The 25,726-nt window shown below is 33.8% G+C and overlaps 2 protein-coding genes and 1 non-coding gene across 5 annotated transcripts; 1 reads left to right on the top strand and 2 right to left on the bottom strand.

Annotated features, from left to right (window-relative positions):
• Nucleotides 1–771: 771 nt before the first annotated feature.
• On the bottom strand, nucleotides 772–844 carry TRNAF-GAA. Its single transcript has one exon. It is a non-coding gene; the product is annotated as a tRNA-Phe (tRNA).
• A 4,764-nt stretch (nucleotides 845–5,608) lies between these two features.
• Nucleotides 5,609–8,935, top strand: LOC106754854 (S-adenosylmethionine synthase 1-like). The gene is made up of 2 exons (XM_022778071.1): nucleotides 5,609–5,807; nucleotides 7,510–8,935. Exon 2 carries the CDS (start codon nucleotides 7,518–7,520, stop codon nucleotides 8,700–8,702), a length of 1,185 nt encoding a protein of 394 aa, XP_022633792.1. The 5' UTR covers nucleotides 5,609–5,807; nucleotides 7,510–7,517; the 3' UTR covers nucleotides 8,703–8,935.
• Nucleotides 8,936–9,563: 628 nt separating this feature from the next.
• Nucleotides 9,564–16,999, bottom strand: LOC106754853 (squamosa promoter-binding-like protein 1). 3 transcript variants are annotated; one of them, XM_014636919.2, is made up of 11 exons: nucleotides 16,827–16,999; nucleotides 15,859–16,704; nucleotides 15,424–15,605; nucleotides 13,351–13,937; nucleotides 12,802–12,876; nucleotides 12,606–12,713; nucleotides 12,396–12,513; nucleotides 11,921–12,062; nucleotides 11,650–11,794; nucleotides 10,700–11,335; nucleotides 9,856–10,299 (listed from the first exon to the last, which is right to left on the bottom strand). In XM_014636919.2, exons 2-11 carry the CDS (start codon nucleotides 16,461–16,463, stop codon nucleotides 9,856–9,858), a joined length of 3,042 nt encoding a protein of 1,013 aa, XP_014492405.1. In that variant the 5' UTR covers nucleotides 16,464–16,704; nucleotides 16,827–16,999. The 3 variants fall into 3 exon arrangements, with proteins under 3 accessions (XP_022633791.1, XP_014492405.1, XP_014492406.1); XM_014636920.2 differs by having other exon boundaries at nucleotides 15,859–16,708; XM_022778070.1 differs by lacking the exon at nucleotides 16,827–16,999 and having other exon boundaries at nucleotides 9,564–10,299; nucleotides 15,859–16,463.
• Nucleotides 17,000–25,726: the final 8,727 nt, after the last annotated feature.

The raw sequence follows: 25,726 nt of genomic DNA on the forward strand, positions 1-25,726 counted from the left end.
GTTTGGGAAACTTTCTTCTCACCCTCCCACACTCACCTTTTCAACATCTACATCCATGCCTATCGCCCAATCCAACCGTCCGACGCACCTCTCGTGTCTCCCCATCTCTCATCATCGTCGTTGTCCTAGAGTAAGAAAATTAGCAGTAAGATGTATAGAACTATTGTTCTTTTGTGTTTGAGTCCCAACTTCCCTAGAGTTTTGGTAGGCTCAAGCATATCCCTAATCTACTTAATAATTCATTTCAAAGGTTTAGTTATAAAAAAAAAATACACTTCTAAATATTATAAATTTTTTTTTATATTCACTAGATTCATTTTTTACTCTAACTTCAAATTGTTAAATCTTGTAACTTTAATAAGACAAAAACAAAAAGTAAAAACTAACAAATCAATTATCTTTAGACATTTTATATCTACATAGTTATTTCATACATTGATTAGATAAATATAAAAAAAATAGAAAAGTCTAAGAATATAATAATTAGATGAGCAAAACAAAAAACATTAAACAATATTATCGATATTTTGATTAAATAAAAATATACATTAAAAGAATTATTCATATATGTATTAGACAATTTTTATAATAAATAAATAAATATATATATATATATATTATAGAAAAAAAATTTAAGACATAAAAAAATCCACTTTTTTAATAAATATTACACACAAATTTAAAATTATGTGTGATTGAACGTATAAATTAAATTAAATAGCTAAATGGAGGAGAGATGAAGTGTTATAAAAATAGAGTGAAAAGAAGAGATGCGGTGAACGTGGATCGAGCACGCGACCTTCAGATCTTCAGTCTGACGCTCTCCCAACTGAGCTATCCCCGCGTTGTGCTTGAATGGAGCATATTTGCTTTATCTATCATTAATTTAAAAGTTCGAACTATGAGATAAAGAGCTCATCCTTATAAATAATAATAATAACATAATGTTGATTAGTATTTATAATAATGTAAAAACATGGACAAATTATTAAGATCGAAAATTAATTAGAAAGAAAATAATATTTATCACAATTGAGATTATATTAGTAAAAGCAAAATGTGGTTAATGTAGATTGAATTTGTGACTACAGATTTTCAGTCTGACATTCTCTCAAGAGACTTATCTTCATCCGATAATGTTTGAAATATGTTTTATTTATTGTTTCGGATATGAGACCAGAGATTAAACACAACCCCTGCTGCTCCTTCTCCTCCCCTCTCCGAACTTCCCTGCCTCACCACCGGTCGGACGTGACCTGCAAGTTAGCACTCTGACGCTCAAGTCAGCAAAGTCACTTTTAGATTAACAACAATACATATTACTTAAGAAAATTATACCTGGCATATCTCTGTATTTATAGGCCTCAGACCCAGTTAAAAGTCATTAACTACCTGTAACAGGTGATTCATCAATCCCGGATTTCTCGCCCACTAATTAGTGTCGTTACGATCATGGCCGAGAAATTTGCATCTCTGATTTATCTGAGATCCTTCCAGGTGTGTGCCTTGTCAACTGACACACCCGTTCGGCCCAACATCCATACCAATCGGCTTCATAGCCTTCCCGGTCGTTTATCTATGTTCCTCATAGGCTGCTCACTTACCTTCCTCCCGTTGCCATCCCTTCCTCTTATGGCTTCACTCCCTTCCAAACTTGTCTGACCGACCTTCCCCTTACCTTACATTTATATTTTACATTTATGTGATATTTAATTTAATACATACATTAAATTATAAGAAAAACTAAAGAACTAAGACCTATAAATAAAACATACCAAGTAGTCTTATCCCATCAAAATAAAGCTTGTCTAATTTTATAATTTCGTTTTAGCTTTTAACTTTTTCCATTATATGTGAAAAAAATAAAATAAATAACAATGTTATATTTATATATATATATATATATATATATATATATATATATATATATATATATATATATATATATATATATATANATATATATATATATATATATATATATATATATATATATATATATATATATATATATATATATATATATATATATATATATATATATATATTATGACGATAAAATATTATCAATTGTTATCTTTATTAAATATAAAATTTCTATGGATGAAGTGTTGGTTTGTAATTATCCAAGAATTTGTTCATAGGTTTTAAAACTATTAAAATTGCTATTATATTATAACATTAAAGAAGTAAAGGTTCATATGGGTACTTTCAATAATTTTCTTTCAATATAAGATTAGTTTTAAGAATGTCTATCATGATATGTCGTAATCTTCTTTTAATTCGATTATATTGTTCTTCTATATGAGTTTGATACATCTCTTATCAAATTAATTGAAGTTTCATCCGCCTCTACAATTGAAACACTCCAAACATAAAATTATTCTTCTCATCCCTTAAACATTTTAACTCTACTCTTTTGTTTGTTGGGTGATCAGTGTCGTTACCTTTATAGTAATATAGAGGTTTCCAAACAACAAAAACTTTATCTTGTTCACTGCAAAATGTTTAAGGTAAGTTGTATAGTAGGTATCTCACTGAAGTAATACGAATCAGTTGGATTAACTATAGCTTTAGGAACTTAGTTCAATAAATTTGAACACTTAGGACAGTGAAGAAAGCTTATGCCGTCTCCTTGAAAAGTCCCTATGAAGGTCGATAGAATGAACAATATGGTATACAACTAGCATGGTTAAGCATGCGTGCAAAGATTAATGAAAATCAGCCTAATAATTGTAATTAAAGGGTGATCAGGGCATATGATTGGTACGCAACTAGCATGGTTAAGCATGCCTACAAAGATTTACAAACCGCTTCGAGAAGGTAGCCCTGTAGATCAGGAACATTAGTCCTGATGTAGCCATCACATGGTCACAATGTTATGGCCTGGACCGTTCGCTGACAGCCTATCCATGCAACTCGCCGAGAACCTTGACAAGTTAAGAAAGAGGGTCGTTAGTTTCATGCGAGTGAAGATATAAGGGAATTTTGAAAGCGAATGAGAGCTTAATCGTCCACTGGTGAGAAATGCATTGATAAAAAGGTTGTTCAGAAAAGGTAATGTGGGGTCTAAAGATCTGATTAAGGGGCCACACTTTCATTGGTGTACTCCCTTGAACGCCCCCCAAGCGATGATTCTAAAAGAAGCTTTGTTGACCTATTGCCCCTGCCAAGGAAGAAGGTCACTCCCTAATGCGGGCTATAATTAGCATTGTTTGTACCATTGTAACCTTGGGTACACCACAAAGGAGTGGTTGTCTTAAGAGACAAAATAGAATAGTTGATCCAAGTACGATAAGTGAAGAAGTTCGTGAAAGTTGAACGCTCCAAGAAGAGCCCTCCCCGTAGGCAGTCCGCCAAGGAGTTACTCACCTTGAAACGAGATTGGGAGATCTAGTCGGTGTAGAGAGACAGTCCGTCGACCGAGCCGCGGTCAAAGTAGAAGTCAAGACCACCATCTAAAGGTCGTAATCAATAACATATTAGTAGGCTTTGTTGAGGGATGATCATGAACGTCTGTGCAGAAATAACATATCCGAGCACTAAAAAAAGTGCACTTGGTGGAGAGACGTGGAAGGAGCATGTCCCATATCACTTTTACATATGAATACTTTAAAGCTCCTTACCTCGACTAGGATAACCCGATGGTGATAATGATTAAGCTGGAAAATTATGGTGTTGGAAAAGTTTTGATCGATTAGGACAACTCAGTCAACAACCTATATTGAAAGACGTTTCAAAAAATGAACATTTTTGAAGACCTCATTGTGCCTTATAATGAACAACTCATTGGATTTTTTTTCGAACAGGTAAATACAAGGGAATACTTGGACTTGCGAATGCGAATAGAAACTAGACAAGACAATAGGGAGATCCAGATTTGGTACCTCTTAGTGGAAGCAAACACATCTTATAATGTGTTGCTCGACCTACCTTTCTTGAACACCTTCGAAGCCATAGTGTCCACACCCCATTAAGCGATGAACTTTCTATTTGATGGGGATATAATTTGACCGGTACACCAGATTGAAAGACGAGCAAGGAATGTTATGCAATTGGCCAAAAGGTGACCTTGTATGTCTTGTCTAAAAAGGTCCGTTGATCAGAAGTTGTTATGCAAGTTCTTGGGAAAGCATTAACCCCCTCATAGTGAGCCATTCACCGCTCGAGCTTGGGGGTTGTGAATAGTAGGCACCCGATCGGATTAACATGAATAGATCGGGTCAACTATGGCTTTGGGAACCCAACCCAGTCCATTTGAACACTTAGGATAATGAAGAAAGCTAATGATGCCTCCCTGAAAAATCCCTAAGAAGCCCTACTGATCAATATAATGAATTATCAGATATGTAGCTAGCATGGTTAAGTATGTTTGTAGATATTAATGCAAATCATCCTTGTAATTGTAATTAAGGGGTGATTGGACCGTAATTAAATCGTTGATAAATAAAAATTCATTACAATTTTTTTAAATATGAGGTTCAAAGTAAGGTAGTTACTTAAATTGATTATTGTATTTAATACTTGAGTGTTGAGACTCTCTTTGACTTAAGAATCACAACACATTTTACAAATATCATTCGTATGGTTTTGGACAAATGGAATACTCAAATTACCAAATAGACCAAAGGTACTAGTATATGAATATGAGAAAAGAAAATAAAGAATCAAATTACGGTAGAATTGTAGATAGTCTCCCGTCCAAATGAAACATAAGTGATTGTTATTTGAAGGAGAATGTATTTTTAACAATTCTCTTTTGACAATTTTTTTACAATACCTATGTAGTAATTTGTGATTGATCCGTTTTAAATATACAAACCAATAAAATAATGAAACATAATATATTAGAAAAAAAATTGTAAAAAAACAGTTGTTATCATATCATAATCTTTGTTTGAAATAGTTTTTTGCTAGAATATTTTAATGTAACACTTGGAGTTGTTTAAAAAAATTGAACTATAAATGTGACATCATAGTTAACTATTAAATTATGTTATGAATACTTTTACTGGCCCTTGATCTATTTGGATGCAGCAACCTAAATTACTGCATAACCTCTACCCAGTTTCAAAAAGTGCTACAAGAAAATCGTACTTATCCTAAAAATATTAATTAACTAACAATGTTAATAATTTACGAATAGCTCAGTCTTTTATATAATAACGTCGACCAAAAGAAAGATGGTTTGCCTCATGTCGAACAAGAGATCTTAGAATACAACAAAAAAAAAAGTAATTAAAAGAGATATTTAAAAGATATATTATTAATTGTTATAGAAGTAGTTCAACTTTTACTTAAATAATTTTCTTGTCATGAATTCTTGTTATTCTTTTTATATTTTAGTAAGTTGTCTTCTAATTGATCGGAAATATTTATTGAAGATGTTTCGATTTTAAAATAAACTCAAGTTCGAATGGTAATAAATGTTATAATATATTTAAAATAAATATTAAGTAGTTTCAGTTTCTAACACGATCATTCTTTTAATAATTATTTTTCTTAAATTCAACAATATTTTTAAAATTGAAGTTGGTAAGAGAGCGACCAGGATCATCCGGTAACACGTCACCGCGAATTTATGCTTACGGAATTATGTGTGTCTACGCAATCCTTTCTCTCTCACCACCAACCGTGACAAATCGCATCCATTCATTTAGCCGTGAAATCTAGCCGCTAAAGCGCGACATTACTTACTTGGCTTCTACAAATAAAGTGTTTCGTGGTGAGGCCGTGTGATTCTCACCCGTAACTTGGAATTCTACGAGCTCTGCTCTGCTGTGTTCCAAACTATTCTCTCACCACAGGTACGCATGTTCTTTTTTTGTCTCTCTCTCTCTGTCTTTGTTACATCGTATTTTAGTTCCATGTTTTACTTTCCGTCATTTGTGTTTTGTGATTTTGCATCGCTTATGTCTATTTAGTGCTGCTATTCTACCGTGTCGATAATGTTCAGGAATGGTTAGTAGACCGTCAGTTACGGATCTCAATGTTTCGTTTATTTTCTTTATTTCTTTTTCGGAATTGCTCTGCGTTCGTTAACTTTGTGTCACTGCTCGGTCTGCGTTGTTCACTGTTCTTGGAATCTTAAATATTTCTTAAGTTTGAATGTTAAAATATCGATTCATAAACTGTTGTTTATTTAAGTTTTTGTTTTTCTAAGTCGAACTTGTTCTCGAATAATTGTCCGTATTTTCTCTCTCTCAATCGGATCTAGGGAGAGAAACAATTGTTTTTTTTTAATATTTCTGATTTTGTTTATGTTACTTGTTTTAATTAAACTTATTAGCATTTTGTCCATTGATTTGTTTGGCTTGGAATATATTTTAATTGCAAAAAATATTTGAAATGCACTTTTATTCATCTCTAGGGAGTGACATATTTTCATAGTACAAAAGTTTGATGATGTTTCTTTTCATTGTGGTTTTTGTACTTTAAGATCATTGTTTATGGATTAAGAAATGTTTTAGAGATGAAAGTTTGGATTAAAAACCTTATTTTATAGCTTATCTCTTATGTAGGAGTAATAAAATAGTACTCTAAATTCTTATTAATTTCTACTAATTTAATGATAACAAATGTGGATTATTAAATGGATTAAAAACCTTATTTTATGGCTTATCTCTTATGTAGGAGTAATAAAATAATATTATAAATTCTTATAAATTATTCAGTTTAATAATAACAAATGTGGATTATTAAAAAGTTTAGTATTTGTCACCAAACTTCTTGTCATTTGCTACCCTGATATCCGTATTAATTTGGAGTAAATAGATCTTATTTTAAAGTGATTTAATTAATTTCAGTATGTTATATTTGTTTCACTCTCTCATAAATATAAAAATTAACAATCTAAATTAATAGAAAGATATTTTAAATAGGGATGTAACAGAGAAAAATAAAGTATTTAAAACATGAATTGTTTTGGAAAAAATGGGAAGAAGGGTGTATTTATTTTTCTCAGTTTTGTATAAAATTCTACTAGATATATAAAAAATGAAAAACGTAATTGCAATCAGAATTTAACTTCGACAATCTAAAACGTTTTTCTAAAAGCTTTTATTAATCAGATTATTTGAAAATTTTAATTCTTGAGTAAAAGACAGCGCAAAGAACGCCCAAGAAACTATATATAAATTTGTCTAATGCAGAAAGAGAACCACCTTAAAAGAAATATCGGTACGTCCAGTTTTGATCTCAATCTCATCGAGTTCTATTTTAAGAAAAATACAATTTACGTGACATGTCATTTTACTTTTATGTTTCGTGGTATGTTCTTTTCTCTATACTACTTTGTCAAATGCCTAAGGAATTGATCAAGTACTTTGTTAATCTCTTGACTGATTTTGTTTTCCTAACGAAACTTTCAGAAAGCAAAGATAAATTTTTCAGTCAGCTTCAGCATCAAATTTCGGGATTTCCTTCAATGTTCTTCGCTGATTCTTTTGTGTTTCAAGCTTTTGGGCCATGTTAGACTAAAGATTTTGTTTTGTTTTCTATTTTGTGCAGGTTGAGAAATGGCAACAGAGACATTTCTATTCACCTCTGAATCCGTCAATGAGGGCCACCCTGACAAGCTGTGCGACCAGATCTCCGACGCAGTGCTCGATGCCTGCCTAGAACAGGATCCTGAGAGCAAGGTTGCCTGCGAGACATGCACCAAGACTAACATGGTCATGGTCTTCGGAGAGATTACAACCAAAGCCAGCATAGACTATGAGAAGATTGTTCGCAACACTTGCCGCAACATTGGATTTGTCTCTGATGATGTAGGTCTTGATGCTGATAAATGCAAGGTGTTGGTGAACATTGAGCAGCAGAGTCCTGATATTGCTCAGGGTGTGCATGGCCACTTCACCAAGCGCCCAGAAGAAGTTGGTGCTGGTGACCAGGGTCATATGTTTGGTTATGCCACTGATGAAACCCCCGAATACATGCCACTGAGCCATGTCCTTGCAACGAAACTAGGAGCTCGACTTACCGAGGTTAGAAAGAATGGAACCTGTGGTTGGTTGAGACCAGATGGTAAGACACAAGTGACAGTAGAGTACTACAATGAAAATGGTGCAATGGTTCCAGTTCGTGTCCACACTGTTCTGATTTCCACCCAGCATGACGAGAGTGTGACTAATGAACAAATTGCTGCGGATCTTAAGGAGCATGTTATCGAGCCAGTGATTCCTGAGAAGTACTTGGATGAGAAGACCATCTTCCACCTTAACCCTTCTGGTAGATTTGTGATTGGTGGCCCTCACGGTGATGCTGGTCTTACTGGGAGAAAGATTATCATTGATACTTATGGTGGGTGGGGTGCACATGGAGGCGGTGCTTTCTCTGGAAAGGACCCTACTAAGGTTGATAGGAGTGGTGCCTATGTTGCAAGACAAGCAGCAAAGAGTATTGTAGCAAGTGGACTTGCACGCAGGTGCATTGTTCAAGTCTCCTATGCAATTGGTGTTCCAGACCCATTGTCAGTTTTTATTGACAGTTATGGAACTGGAAAGATTCCTGACAAGGAGATTCTTGAACTTGTGAAGGAGAATTTTGACTTCAGGCCTGGAATGATCACCATTAACTTGGATCTCAAGAGGGGTGGCCACAGATTCCTCAAGACAGCTGCATATGGACACTTTGGAAGGGAGGACCCTGACTTCACCTGGGAAGTCGTCAAGCCACTCAAGTGGGAGAAGCCTCAGAATTAAGCTTTTGCTGTGGAGGGAGTAAATTTTTACCCATTAAAAATAAAGTGTTTTTGTACACAATTTTTACATCAAAAACTTGTTTTATGTTTACATCTGCATATATTTAAATAATTATAAGTTTAAGTGAGATTATAAATTATTATTAGGTAATGAAAAAAATTTGAAGCGCGAGTATTGCTTGCACCTGCCATCAAGGAATAAAACAAAAATACGTGGTACTTTGTATTTGATTAGATTATGTCACAATTAAGCTAAATTGAAATTAATGCAAATACTAAACAAAAGGAAAGTTTATCACACTAATTTTCAATTTCATCTACCTTTTCAACTTGCATCATTTGAATAAATTGTATTTCCATACTATTTACAAGCAAAATATTTACAATTTCTATAGAATATTCACAACATTACACATAATCAATATAATCACCATCATCACATATTATATCATGCTATAAATAGAGGTATGAAGAAGAATAGGGAAAGTGAAAGGAAGAAGATTATGGAGGATCAACAAAATATGAAGATGAAAAAGGAACCATGGAAAAGGAAGACGGAAGATGAGTGTTCTAAATTTAGGAATTCATCTAAGTGTGTTTTTCTGAAATTCGAATAAGAAAATGAAGATGAAGAAAACCACGAGTGGAAGAAGACTTGGGTGGTGATTTGACTGACATAACATATTGAATTGTACACTAAATAAATCTTAAAGACCATAACTTCCTTTTCTAAAATTGACTTATTTCGTGATCAAATGTTTTTATTCAAAAAAACTAACAATTAAAATTTTTTTAGTACATTTTCTTGGGAATTTTATTCTTATAACTTAAACGAGTCCAAACATGGTACAATCCTAGACAGTTGATATTTCATTATAATTATCATTTATCCGAACTCGTCGTTTAATCAGAGGCGAGTGCAATATTCCACACAAGTATTACACTAAAATAATCCTACCAAATAAAGTTTGAAGTAGAGTTGCATCTACATACATTGTACAAACATGACCATTTAATGACAACAAATACGTAAATAATATTGCACAGTTTAGCTAATACAAAGAACCAATCCTACAGGAAATCTCAGTCATTCAGTCTATGAACGAATCCTTACATTACCTATCAAGTTTTATTGAGTTGCAAGTTAATGAACCTTAGCTTGTTCCAAAGTCCAAAGTTTCCCATCTGAAGGGTCGGAACATACATATTACTTCGGGAGAGCTCTTAAACAGAAGGGCCACACAGACACATACTGCAGCTATGGCTACCATTGAGAGCATTGCAGGTCTGTACACCAAAGACCTACCTACTGCGGTTCTGCAGGAAATTTTACTGTCACAGAGTTTACAATGCCCTTGGCTAAGCCTTACTGCAGGCTTTCCAATCTCAAAGCTAGTCGATGTCTCATTTTGCTTCTGGTTTGTATTGCTCTCTGTCGTGTTATTTGGAATTTCAACAACCACATGAGCTGCTCCATGTCTCTTGTTAATTTTCTTTTGCACCAAGTGAATGTAAGCATAGTGACCACGTAAACGTGCGTAATCCTCGGGTGTAGAGCCTGTGCTGTCACGAGCATTTTTCCATGCTTCAATTCCAACCTGTATTAAAAACTCCATATTAACTAACCTGAAAACATTAAGCTCCAGATTGCCAACGGTCATAAAATCAGAAAAACAAAAGGTGATTTCTATCAAGATTTCAGCTCATTCAAAGTCAAAAAATATTGGTGGCGTGAGTAGTTCTGTAGGTAACCAGGCATACAGATTTTTGTTTTCGGAAAACACAGGTTAATGATGTCCAAAATAATAAAAAAATGCAGTATGCAATGGTGACAAAAATTCAAATACTCAAACAGCTAAATGCAGGATTTGGATACGGAATGTGGAAGAATTAAATGCAGTGCTGGAGGTGGTCCAAATAAAACTGTGAAGAAAATCTCCGACTTAGCAAAAGTCAATCCTCAGTGATATATATAATTTGATATAGCAGAAATTTTACCATGCAAGGATCATTAGTTAAAGCATCGAGCACATCCTCGGAACCATCTTTCCCAGCTGCTATATGGAGGGGTGTCAAACCAGCGGGACCCACAACATCAGGTCTAAACAAGAAGGTCTTGTTCTCTCCATCAACTAGAGCCTTGACTTCAGGTCCTAGTTCATCTGAAATATTCTCAGGAACATATCTCAAAAGCAACTCGACTAACTGCTTGCTATTTCTTCGTACAGCTTTGTGAAGGAGTCCCATATCTGAAAGTGCAAGATACAGGGAAGGATGATCTCCTGCATTTACAGTTCCATCAAACAGTAGATTTAGAAGTTTTTTCACTGCAGCACACCAATCATGATCCATGGAAAACTCAATAAGCCACTTGAACCGTTTCAATTGAAAGGGATCGACGGTAGAGTTCAAGTGCACCATCCTTAATTTCAACCGGCTTCTGTGCAGAAGCCAACCCATTTCATGAATAAAATCCATGGCTTGATTTTTAGCTTTAACTTTTCCAGTCCCTTCAATATCTGGGTCAGTTTCACTTATTTCTAGAAGAGGCTCAAGTGTACAGATTTCTGAGCAAACATCCTCCTCCACAACAATGAAAGGAAAAAAGCTGCTACTCAAACCCTGGTCCTCAATCTAGCAAATTAGAAAAAACAAAGGTTTCAAAAATAAAGCTCAGCCACATAGCATTAGTACATCATTTTCTTATCTTAAGTTAAAAATGACACTAGTACATACATGTATGCTAGTGTCAATAAGAATCAGCTAACAGAACTCATGAGTTAGGATATTATTAACACTTAACAGTAACAAAAGTGAATGAATGTGTGCCATAAAATAAAAGTAATAACAAGCTAATATATAAATGTGCTTTTCTTCTTCGTGGAAAAACTAGCCTGTCCATCCCTACTTTTCAGGGTTGATAATTTGGGAGTATTAAGAAAAAGCACCTCAATAAATCCTCTTCCATTCATCACAGGGACAGAACATGAAAACTGGACGCACTGAAGTTCGTCAGGCTCATTGGAGCACTGATCCATTGACATTTGAGTATCTTCACAGACCAGATATTTCCCTTCTAAAGCACACATTAACCTGATGGTAGGTTTAAGGGTCATATAACATGGTAGTTCAACAAAAACATAGATATATTTAAACAATGTCCTGGAACTCAGATAGTACGTAAACCATGCAAAGGGTTGACAATTCACAAAGCAATACCTAGTGGCAGGGCGTATCAGGTTGACACCCTTAACAGAAAATTGAGCTCTCTCTGATGCTGGCACAGCAATTGGACTAACAGTCAAAATCTTGCTATAGTTGTTACTTCTGAAGGGTAAGGAGGTATCTATGAGAACTTGACCTGCAGCATGAAAATTTCCGTAACAAAACTAATTAGTCATATTGACATATAAATACTGTTATTCATGAATGATATAGTTATTTCATACATAAACCACAAGACAGAAATGTAGACTGTAGACAGCATTAGAAGCCCCATAAAACAATATTAATGCTCAAGGCAATCCACCACCTAAAGTTATATATGTGGTTAACACATAAGTTAAATATAGATAAATGTGTTTAACATAGATGACTAGTCACAGCAACTTGATTATTGAAAAAATAAATCTGACTCTTGTTATCTTCATCCGCTAAAAACAACAATGACAAAAAACAAGACATGGCAAGAGACCATTAAAAATGAAGGCCATCTGATGCTGCGCCCTGATGTGAACCCATCCATTTCTCCAAAAAGTGTCATCTGCGACATCCAACAGCCTATTCAAACTGGAAGTAAGATCATAGCAAAGCTGCAAAGGAGGGGGGAAAGCATACAAGGTCAAGAGTGTCCCAGTTAAAATCCAAAACCACGTGTAAATAGTTTTAGAAGGAAAAGGCTTACTTCCTCCCACAAAGCCTCAGCCTGACGCAGATAAATGGTCAAAACAATACAACCAGGCCTTATGTAGCTCTCCATATCAGTAGGACTGTGAGATAACCAGTCAAGAATCTAGCAATTGAAAACCTCAAGTGTTATTAAATTTCAAGTAAAAGACAATAATAGCAGTTAGTCAGTGGCTTTGGAACGCATAAAGTACCTGTGCTCTAAGTACAAGAGGAAAATCATTTGGCTCTTTACCAAAGAGCTTAAAAACAATTCGATCTGTGCGACTCTGAAAGATCAGAAAAAAGTTAACCGTTAAATAAATGACAATAATCTCAAGAATAAATTAAATGCAAAAAAAAAAAAAAGGAATCAACAATCCAAGTAAAAAGGGGGGATATTTTTGTGCTTTCTTATCAAAGAATTTGTTTCGGGCTGGGGGAGGGGGCACAAGAGGGTTTAATAAAACACAGGAAGGAGTAGATAGCTAAATACATGAGTAAATAAATTTCATGTTTTACCATCAAACTGGCACCAAGGTGGCATCAGAAGTCTATGAACCAAGACCATACATACACTTCCTTAATTCCATATTCCACAATTCACTTATGTGATAATTTCTATCCTTTCTATTGAAAATCACATAATTATGGGAATGAATTGTGTGTGTGTGTGTGTGTGTTTGTTTTGTAAGGACAGTGTAGAAAAAAACAAGTACACTGTAGAAAAGCCAATATAAAATAATGCAACAAGACAAAAATACCTGAGCTTCTCCACTGGAACTAGAAGGAGACTGGGCAGAAGCAGAATCAGAATTTCCACTTGTTTGAGGTGGACTTGACTGATGAGAATCTTGTTGTGCCCATGGGTAATCAAGAGAGCTAGTTACAAGGTTTGTTGAGACAGGCAATCTTTCTAGATCTTCCATACCATCATCGGAGTCAATATATATGTCATTCAAATCAAAATTATTCATCTTAATCTGTCCAGCAGTACTGTCTCTAGCTTCAGAGTAGGCCGGAGGACTGTTTGACATGCTAGGCTTTATAGAAGAAGTAATTTGCTGATCAGAGGCCCTAGCATCATGTGCATGCGTCACTTGTTGCTGCAGTTTGGCCATGGACACAGCTTCATGCTGTCTTGTAACAGTTGGGGAGCCTTGAGAACCATTGGAGAATAAAGTTGACACCATCTCTGACTTCCTTGATGAACCGCCTTCTCTCAACAAATTCTCTGGTTCTTGCAAAAGGTTAGAAATGTTCTTGCCCGCTTGCTCGCCATTTTGACTAGCAAGACTCCTCAGAATATGAGTTAGTAGATCCTGATCTGTAGTCTGATTTGACCTGTCAGCTATAATTCAATTAAAAAATCAATTATCCATCTCCTAAAAAATTATCAGTTGTAGTAGAAATACAGATCAGAAAAATTGACGTGAATAGTCTTATTAAGCAAACACAATTAGATGTCATAAAACTAAAGGATCCCAAATGTCGGACTAACCATATGCTGCAATAAATAAGTGCTTAAATTAATTAGTCGTATGAGATCATATAGCATCACATAAGATAGACACTACTGATTAATATCACTATATCTCAACATTGCAGTAGAAATTCTAAGTGGTATTAAGTTGTTTTGTCAAATAATTTGTCACGGCTTTATATTGTCATAGGTACTCGCAAGTCTCAATATAAAACCGTGACAAATTAATTTACAAAACAACTTAATACCACTTGGGATTTCTAGTGCAATGTGGAGATAGAGTGCATAATATTAATCAGTAGTGAACATAATCAGGCTTTTAACAACGCCTAAAACCTTAGTGCCTATAGAACAAAGACACCAATCAGCAAAATAAAATAAAATAAAATAGCAAATAATAGCCAGGTTAGAGTGCTAATTTAGATTTTTTTATTACTTTTTCCTCAGGAAAGTTGACAGAACAAAAAGATGATTAAGCCTGACCAGAAATTAAAGCACTAAAAATAGATTTCATATGCTAATTACTAAAAGTTGATGTTGTCACAAGTAGGAAGAGCAAAGCTTTAGGACAACCTTCCAGTGCATCAGCAAGAGCAACAGGAAGTCTAATTGAATTAGCAACTCATTCAAAAGAACTAGTCTTAGGATTTTATGAGAGTTTAATAACAAGACAGTGCATCTAATTACCAAAATTGAAAAAACATTTGTCCCACAATTTGTCCGTCAACATACCTACAAATTCTTATTAGTTGAAATTAACCTTGAGATGAGGGCTTGCTGGGGAAAGATAAAAATCAACCCCAAACCATTTCTGGTGCCCTCTCCTAACCAGCCAGACATTCTTCTTCTAGAAAGCTAAGATATGTTATATATCAATATTCTTAGTCATCTTTCAACATATTCAGTCCCTGCTAAAGCAAGGAATAAAAAAAAAAAAAAAAAAACTTAAAATCCACAATAGTCCCAAAGTAAATTCTTCACATATGAAATGAAATAGAAACTCGAGGAAGAAGATAATTTCCCCCATGCATCTTTCAGCTGATGCAATGCATTTTTGGTTTAGTTACAACTAGCCACAAATTTAGCTGAAAAATTTGGATTAATAGTAACATGTCTTGCATGAAAAATATAAAGGTTTTATAAACCATATTTGTGCAGCTGACCAAACTACCTTCCTTTCAGCTACTAACATAGCAGGAATGTATAAAAATTAAAAGTTTAATTTATAAAACAACCTTCATCCTTTCAAACTAGAGAAACATGAATCAAGCAATGCCATACATAAAATAATCAAGCATATAACATGGAATCAACTGCTCTGGGTGCTAGATACGGAGATTAAAGAAATACTCACAATGCATATTTGAAAGTATCTTCAATAAACTTATCAACAGATAGCTACTAGTCTGATCATCATTTAATGAACTTCCACTAGGAACAGGTTCATGATTCGTTTTCCTTCTTCGTTTATTATGTCCTGCCAAGCGTCTTCTGCAGCTTCTCTTTCCCTCATCAAACTCTTGAAGCATGTGAAACCTGTTGATAGGGTGCCGTAAACTTTATATGCTTTCATGAAAATAAATAAACAATTGTTTGAAGGACTGCCAAAAGATACTTATTGTGATATTCAGTTGTCTTAAATTATAATATAATTTACAATTTTCATGATTTACTACATCTTCGTATCGAAATTAATACCATTTATTCCCTTTACACTAACTGCAAATAAGATAAGCAAATTCGAACTGATCAACTGCAGCAAAAAGCTGAAACCAACAAATAAAATTACCTACTACATTGTTGACAGAATCTCTGCATTGCATTTCCCACAAGTGCCCGACTGGCCTTGGAATGCATCTCGCAAACTTTATGTCGTCTGTGATAATCCTTAGCTTTGCTCAGATCAGCACTGCAGTCCTCCACCTGACAAACGGCTCGATTTGAAGTACTTCCAGATACTCTACTCTTCTTCCCATTCATACCATCCCAGCTCGCAACTTCCCTATCCACCACTCCAGAAGCATGCCCACCAAGCTTTAAACTAAGAGTACCCGCTTCCTCATTCAAACCATCATCCTCCAGCACAATAACTCTCCTTTTCTTGTCCCCTTCCTTGTTCCCCTTGGGATCCCTAGGATCTACTTCCTCAGAGCAGGAAGAACTGTTGGAGGGACCTCCAACCACCGGGATCCCAGACCCTAGAGGGAAAAATTGCTGTCCCACTCCTACACCATCCACTGGCACTGGATTCAACCGGCTTGCTATGAACAGATCGCCATCCCATCTCCAATCATTCAAATCCCACTCCGACGACCTCTTCCCCATACCCCTCAAATCCGACGAAGCACCCACGCCAAAAAAATGATAAGCCTCAGCACCAAATCTAGCCTCCATGGTCACAACCAAAAACCCCGGTCACTAAAGTCCTCAACTTAATTCAGTCACAGTACAAAGTTAACCACAGGGAATCACAACCAATTAACCTTACTTCCAACCCAACAGTCCCAAAAATAGCAACCCCACGCAACCATGGTTCCAAATAAGTACAATCCGCATGAGCACCAAGACTTCCAATTTCCGAAGTCAACCACAGAGTCCTTGCTTAGCTCAAGTATCAAGCCACAACCTCCCCTTCCTATCTTCAACCAAAAAAAAAAGTTTATCAAAAAAACACCAGAAAGAAAAATTAAAACAATAAAAAAAGGCTATAAAGTACAATTCAAGAACAAATTGACGATGAAGCGAAGAGGAGTATACCTGTACGTCTTAGGTTTGGTTTGAGAAGCAACGCAGATCGGCGGCGAGTGGATGTCGGCAAGTGAGCACGCGAATGGCGAACAGGTTCTGTGGACGGGAACGGTGTTTCTGGTGCTGCTGTTGATGATGATTGCGATGTGAATGTGAATTTTATTTCTTTTTTATTTTCCCTGTGAGAAGGTACGGTGGTATGGTTTGATAGAAAGAAAAAAATAATAATAATAATAATATTAATATTAATAATAAATAATAATAATTACTGATAAATGGTGGTGGGATTGGGAACAGTACACCCCACCAGACACATAGTGGTGGGCCAGTTCCACACACTGCGTGTCCCTCGCTCTTTACGTTATGGAAGGAGGACCCAAAAACATTAACAAAAGATGCCTTTGCTTTCCTAACCCTGCACCCGCTGCACCAGATCCACGCCGTTCATCTTCGTTAAGTAAACGTCACATTCTTCCACTCCTCTGCAACAGTTTTTTCCATATCATCACCACATGCCAACCACGTGTGACCGCTAAACGACACACTCTTTCGCCCCTTTTTCATTGTCTAATTGAATTTTAATCACACTCCTACTAGTATGCTATGTCTACGCCCTCTATCTAAACCTTAATTATGTTACCATTATTATCTCCACCTTCTCATTATCTATGTTGATTAGTCAAACATTATTCATAATTTTTAACTGTCTAAATACTAAATACTAGCACTGTATAATATAAAAAAATTAAACATATTATGACATTAAATTTATGCATTCCCAAATATCTTATGTATTCAATTAATATTTAATTAATGATAAAAAGTTTCCTCACTAACACACGCTGATGCATTGGGTATCTTTTTCATAGTTGCCATTTCTTTTCATGAATGATGTGGAATTGGAAAGTTTATTTCTTTATCGTATAGACAGATCTTTTAGCCTCAAAAGAAAAAATTTCACATCCCTTCTAATACCATCCATTCTTTTAAATTGTCTTTTATAAGATGTTGGAAAAGAATATTGCAACACTATTTTTTTTACTAAAATATATAATTAACACATTATATTTTTAATATAAAACTTAATTTTTATTTTATTGAAAATCTATTGTTTTGTAACTATAAGCAATGAAAAACTTAAAAACTAAAAAATTGTTCCAAATATATTTTGATATTGGTTATTCTATTCTATATAATGTTATGTATCTTTTTCAATACTGAATTATTCTATTCTATATAATGTATGAGTGAACTAATATAGATGAACGTAATATGATGAATGTTTGACAAGTGTATCAATCGTTATTATAATAACAAAATATTGTCTTCTAGGATTAAATGAGTTGAGTACTAAATTACTAATTTACGTAAATCAAGTGAAATAATGAACATAAACAAATGATGAAAATTCAATTAAAATAAACAATGTTAGAGAATTGATTTCATACTCTTCATATAAATTTCTACCATTTCCAATTAATGTGCAAATTATAATTATCAACTTTAGTTTATTAAGAGTTTGTTTATCCCTAATTCTTTAGAGAGACAAACATATCCATTGAATTCTAACTCCCAATCTCTTAGATCAGTTAGAAAATTCAATAAAATCACGAAGAACAATTATGATCTCAGTTGAAAACTAATTAGCTATGCCTAATTTCCAATTGTGGCAAAATTTAATGTGTTCTATTTACAATCGCAAGCAATCGCCAATTTTCCAATTGTGAAACTGCTCATAAAATAAACATTAGAACATAAATAGAACACTAGAATAATTAAAATTAATTAAACATCAATAAAATGTTCAGAAATTATAATCCAAAGTATTACATTAATCCTCTAACAAATAAAAAAAGTAGTTATGCATAATGTCAAATTCACAAGAAACTAAAGGAAGAAGAAGAAGAAGAAGTGTGGAATCCACTTGTGCTCTTTGATCTATCTTTTCTCCCAATTTTTATGTTACAATAGTTGCCTCCCCCTCTTTTCCTCTAATTCCCCCTTTTTAGGGGAGTGGTTACTCCCTTCTAGTAATTGTTCTTAATTTCTATATATTTTTTTAATCTCTTTAAATCCACATAATGAGATGTTGGTAACTGCTCAGAAGAATTCCACTACTCATGGAAAAATCCACAATATGTTTGTGCTCTTCTTTGATTTCAATTTCGCACTCCTAAAGTAAATCCACAAGTTGTGGAAAAAGCCGTAACTCAATTGTTGAACTTGTTGGTTTGCATTTTATTTCTCTTAGAGACAAATTTATAGGTTATGGAAACTTTCACAACTCAGTTGTGGAACTCTCTAGTTTCGACTCTGCATCTTGAACATCAATTCTTCCCAAGTTGTGATTTTAATACTTAGAAACACCAATCCACAAGAAAAACACAAAACCCACGTGTATAATCCGAAACAAAGATAATGTGTGATGAAATCATTCAATTGATGTAATTATGTATGCAAATGTCCTAAACTAATATATGAGTGCAATTACACTTTATTCACACATCATCATACAATTACATTGATTATTTCACACAACCAAATAAAACATATCGTCACCATAATTTATACAACCACCCGTGAGCTTAACGTTAGGAGTCGATTTATAACTATACACATAGATTACTCATAATCACTCACCACTAGAGCAACCACCCTTCTTGCTTCTCTCAAGCCTTATAGATAGGACACCCTTCCTGCTTCCATTAAGCCTTAAAGATTGGGTCCATTTCTCATCACTCTTGTCCAGAGCTTTTCCGGCGAAGTATACAAGTGTCACATTCTACCACTCTTTTTAAGAGTTTCTTTACTAAAGTTCACCTTTGGTACAACTATACAGAGTTACCCACCACCTTTCATCAAGTCACCACACACAAGCATTTTTTTTACCTTTCCAAACAAACACATATCAACATGTTATCATAATCATATTAAATAACATTTACTCCACAATTTACACTCATATAGAATATTACATCACACAAACAAAAAGGCAATAAAAAAAAAAAGATAAGAATAAAATAATGTAAGCTCCCCTTACCTCTTACTCATTATTTCTCCTTCAAATATACTTAATCACATTTTTTTTCTCATCCAAGTGTAACACTCACTTATTTAGTATGTATATTTATGAGTTTCACTTCGATCCTTAAAACCTTACGTACTTTTCAAGGATTTTAGGTGATCCTTCCAATATATTTTTATCCATTATATTTTTTTAAATATCTAGAAAATGACATTTTGGAAGTGGTGGTGGCTTAAAATAAGTGAAACTTGACTACTTCAATATTAAATAGGTTTAATATAAATAGTTTCATTATGAACAAGTTTCATTATTTTAAAACAAATAATTTCTCTAGAAAATACTTTTCTAAAGTTCCTTGACTTTTCTTTAGAAATTCTCATAATATGTTCATTTGATTGAAAAACCGAGATCGTACAATTGACCATTGCGATAAACTCTTCAATATGGACCTCTCAGTTTCTCCGTTTGTTTAAGTTGAGTTCTAACCCTTATCCTTAGTTTTTTTATCTTATATATGTTACATGTGGGTCACACTCAACTTGCATGTTTCTTTTGAGTCGTCAGATTGAGTCCTTCATGATTAGTGGTTCTAATAGTGCACTATAATCGTATTTTTGTTGTTCATAGGAGCAGATACAACTTCTTGTTTGTTTGGAGTTGTTTTAGGTTTTTTAGAGCAATTTGGTCATATGTCATGTAAGGGAAACTAGAACATCTTAGTATGTGAGTTGGAATTGGTAAATTAGAAGTGGTTTGTAAAAATCTTATATGTGATGAATTTGGTGTCATGGCAAATGACTATAGGTTTTTGCTGTTATATTAAATAGTATTGTGTGATTAAAGTGGTATATGATTATGCTTTAGAATTTGAGATTATAGAACTGTGATGTGTTTAGTTTTAGCTGCTGAGTCAAATATGATATTTCATTATGTTATTAAGTTGTTTAGATTAGTTGGAGTGAAAGTGAGTTGATGTATCAAGACTATGATTTTTCGGACAAATTAACATTAATATGATGTTTTAAACACATTTTAAAGTAAATCTTAAACTCTAAAACTTAAACTTTAAATTTCATTTCTTGTAAACTAAAATTCTCAATTTGAAAGATCAAACTTTTACTTCTCCCAAAAGCAATTTAAATACCCTATCTGTATTATTAAATTAAATAGAGAAAATGCATACTAGTTTACAATATGAAATTTGCCTTCTAAATGCTCTTTTATAACAGAAACAAGAAAGGAAACCAAGGAAACTCGAGACCAGGTTCTCTTCTGATGCAGACCCCTATTCCTCGAACAAGGGCTTCTCTTCAATTAAAGGGGTAAGGTGTTCTATTTTGGCTCGTCTCTTCATCAACAATGTAGGAAAAGGTTGAACCAAATGCATAATATAACATTTCAAGAGATAGATATAACATTTGAAATGTAGATCAAGCAGGAGTGTTGCAAGAAAGCAAGACACAATTATTCATCATCTACCTGAGGAAAAAAGGGAAGAAAATACCTTTTTATCAACATACTCTGGCGGCACTGCGGCGGAGCTCTGGCGACACTCCGACAGTACTAGGTGGTTGGGAGGATTGAAGAAAATGTCAATATTTTGTCTTGGAACGACGACAGAACGGTGGGCTGGGAGGAGACAACACGACGGCGGAGCAACAACGTCTAAGGTTTACCCTTTTTACGCCGGTAATGAGGCGGCACTGCGGCGGGACTGGGTGGCTGGGTGGAAGGAAGACACCTCTTCCGATTGACGATGGCTCTCAGGCGACGGTGGTGGGTCGTTAGCACGAGAACTAGCCGACGGTGGTCGCACGTTCGCGAGCGGCACTACATCGAGACTGGGTGGCTGGGTGGAGGGAAGACACCTCTTCCGATGGACGGTGGCTCTCCGGCGACGGTGCTGGCTGCTTAGCTCGATAACTAGGCAACGGTGGTGGCTCGATCGCAAGCTTCTCTCTCGTTTCGTTCGTTCAGATGGGACTCTCTCCTTCAAATTTTGCAAATGAAACGAAATCCAATTTAAAAAATGTGCGTCATCAGAAGCTTGCCACGTCAACATTTCATTTTAAATTCAATTTCCGTGTGGGCCAATACTATTTAGACATGTGTACAGTGTTTAAATGTTGTCAAAATCTGTTGTTCACGTATCATTTTTCATTTAAAAATGCTATATACACGTCAGTGTTCCTTATATTTAATTATGGCTGTAGAGAGGAAAAAGAAAAATTAGGTGGTTGAAAAGTAGAGAAAAGAGAGAAGAGAGGAATAAGAAGAAATGTGGAGAATGAAATAAAGGTAAATTAAAAATATTATCATGTTTAAATTTAAACTGAACAAAAATTTGAACTGCTTTCCGAATAAACTAAATTTAAAGAAAAAAAAGAAGCAAAGTGAATAAAATGCAAAAGTTTAATTACCCTTTGCATGACAGCGATGATTTTATTAATACTAGTTCGACTACGACTGAGTCTTGAACTAATATGCCAATTACTTTAATGACAGCCGCCTAATTTAAAAACATAGCAAATGATGATTGATTAGGATTATATTAATTATATGATAGAAATATTCGATACGATGTCTCAATCTCTAAAATTAAAATCAATAAATATTTAAAAAAATAAATAAATCATATATTACATTTGTTCTTTCTTTATTTAACTTGATATCAAAATTTAATTTATTTAGTATTTTAAAACACTTATTTTAATTATTTGTTTATAAAATACAACAATTAATAAATATTAAAAATACTAATCAATTATTAATCATATAATTAATTACTTATATAAATAAGTATAATCAATTATGTTAAATTAAAGACTTAAAAAATAACTAAGAGTAGTAGTGATCTTAAAGAATAATATTCCATTATTTTATTATTAAAAGTCAAATTATAAATAAAATTTTCTATTAATCGAGTTTAATTTTATAAGAAATACTATCTTTCAAAAAAAAATTCTAAACATTTTCTTTACCTTTTTTTTAGATCTTTGATTTTATTTTTCATATATTTAAAGATCGGATTACGTTATAAAACTCTTGATGTTAAGATCTACAATCTTATCCAATCGAAATCTTAAACATAGTAAGTTCATATTTTGTTCTTTTAGAGACTTTTAACATTTCTTGAATCAACTTCACATATCTGATATAAGTTCTGGATTATGTAGATTCATTAAGCGAGAAGCATAATTCGTGAAATTAATGAGATAAAGGAGAACTCACTTGCTAATGTTTTTGTGAAAAAGTCAAAGAAGTAGGGGTGTTTCACTTGTGAAAAAGTCAAAGGAGATTAATGTAAGCGAAGATGTTATTGTATAAGTAAAAAGGTTTGAGTATATGACAAGGTTCTCCTCTCAAGCAGTGTTTGAGGCTTGTAGGTTTATAAAGTTTGTGAAAGGCTTGGGGAGAGAGTTAAAGAAGGGAATGGCTTGAAGAGTATAAAGTTGGTTCACCTATTAATGTAAAATGTTAAGATGATGGAAAACTTTAGGANCTGTCAAGTAAGGTAGTGTATTCTCAAAAGAGGGAATCGTCTACTGGTATAGGTAAGGTACCCAGAAGCCTTATGCTAAAGTCCAACATTTGAAGAAGGTGGCTAAGAGACCTTATACCAAGCTCCAACATCCAGAGAAGGTGGCTAGACTTTCCGAACATAAGTAGTGCCAAGGACAAAAAAAGGGTGTTTTAGGCGTAGAGGTTTACATTATGGGTGTTCGAATGAGGGGACATATCAAGGAAGTGTCCCTTGAATGAAGGACAAAATGGTGCTAGAAAAGTTCAACCGTGGAAGGAAGCGGGTGGAATAATGAGATAAAGGAGAACTCACTCACTAATGTTTTTGTGAAAAAGTCAAAGAAATAGGGGTGTTTCACTTGTTGGACAAGATAAGATTCACTAAGTGAATTTATGAAAGTTTCTCCATAGGTCTTATTATCGGAATGAGCAAATAACCTGTTGAACAAATTTTTAAAGTTTTCCTTCCAGTACGTACTCATTGGGCAAGCTTTTCTATCGCTTAGTGAGAAACGGGTTTGTAAATAAGGTGTTTTTATTGGTTTTTGAGAAAGGGAAGGTATTACTTATTTTAAAATGAGTTTAAATGTTTGGTTAATTATTGAAAGAGAGATATAATGTATGAAATGATTGAGATGAAAAATGATTTATATATAAATGTGAGTATGGAATGTAATGAGAAATACAATGTATATGAATGTGAAGTCATGAATGTGAAATGATTTTTTAGGGAGAAAGTATTTCACTTAGTTTACCTTGGGGTGTATTGAATGGAGATTCAATTAGGAAATTAACAAAACTCTACTAAGTATTTAAACTCACATACAAAAATATATTTAGGTAGTGAGAGTCAATAAATGTTTCTATGATGAGATTTGGTTTGAAAGAGAATCCTTTTAGCGTGTCATAGTGAGCTGATCCTACCATACAAAAGGATTGAGTAGAACCTTGGTATTAAAAGCCAAAATATATATAGATCCATGACACATATAAAATCTCTAAATCCAATTCAACACACAAGTCTTCCTAAAGTAGGAATTTGTAGTAGATCTAGATATTTGAGTGTATGAATGTATTGTGTGAAATTGGTTATTTATATTAACACTTTGAATTGTTTGATTTTAAAACATTTTTAAATAGCTTATCTTGTTTTTTGTGATTGTTTGTAGTTTATCCTTTTGTGATGTTCGTACGTTATACGTGACTAGATGATAATGCAGGTAAGAAGGTGAAGAAGTAGTGAGATTGGTGATGGTCGGTTAGGGTATAGTTGTTACATATGTATATAGGTTTTGTGTTATATAAATCCTCCATTTATTGAAAAGATTTAAGTGTACTAAGAAATTTATCTTGAGTTTTAAGGAGGGTTGTAAATATATATTATATGTTTATGTAGACATTTAATGCTTAACACCTATTTTGTAATAATTCAATTAGTAGTGTAAATGTACTAAATTGGGATGTTACAGTTTATATCAGAGTTGTTCGTCCTTAGGAAAACTAGTGGGTTGTAGGGTTGTTGTGTTCCTTCAGCATGTGATGTTTTTAGGTATAAATTTCATATATGGTTTATGGAAATAAAAGTATTAAGAAAGAAATAATCTTGATGGAGTGATAAAGCTTCACACTCATGACTAAATCAAAGATGATTTCCTATCTTAATTCTAAAAATTTGGGAGAAATAGTAGTAAATAAAGTGCAGTTGGGTTTGTTAGACAAAGAGTTTTAGTTTGATTTTTTGGTCTTAATACTAGTTATAGACAAGTTTTACTTTTGTGGTTTATGTAAAATGTTCATAAATGTAAGGTCAACTTGATATGCTTACCTTTATAGGAGTTGGAAAAGGTCATTGATGTAAATTTTTGTCCCAAATATAGGGCGTTGTTGTGTATTGTCTATCGATTAACGGGGAAACACTAGTAAAAAAATCATGTATAACGTTGAATATTTTGAGCTTTTAAAGGTGACTTTGCGAACGACGTCATAACAGGAGACGTTAAATTAACGTCAAATTTTGTCAATATATGACGTTTAACTTAACGTCGAATTTTGTTAATATACGACATTGATTAATGTTTTATTTTATTTTTTTAATTAATTGTGGTCCTTTTTTATAATTCTACGAGAACTAAAAAGCAGAAAAACAACAAATTTCAGTTTTTGATATTTTATAAAGCATGAACTATATGAACGTGTAGTGTAGTATCAACAACAAGCAAGCTCAATCAAACAAAAACAACAACAACAAACAAGTTCAACTAATCAACAATACCAAATAAGTTCAACAAAAAAAAACAAATAAATTCTTCAAAACGAAAACGAAAACTAACCTTCAAAAGGTGGGTTCATCGGAATAAAGTGT

Source organism: Vigna radiata, unplaced genomic scaffold (genome assembly GCF_000741045.1).
Source record: "Vigna radiata var. radiata cultivar VC1973A unplaced genomic scaffold, Vradiata_ver6 scaffold_273, whole genome shotgun sequence".
Taxonomy (NCBI): Eukaryota; Viridiplantae; Streptophyta; class Magnoliopsida; order Fabales; family Fabaceae; genus Vigna; species Vigna radiata.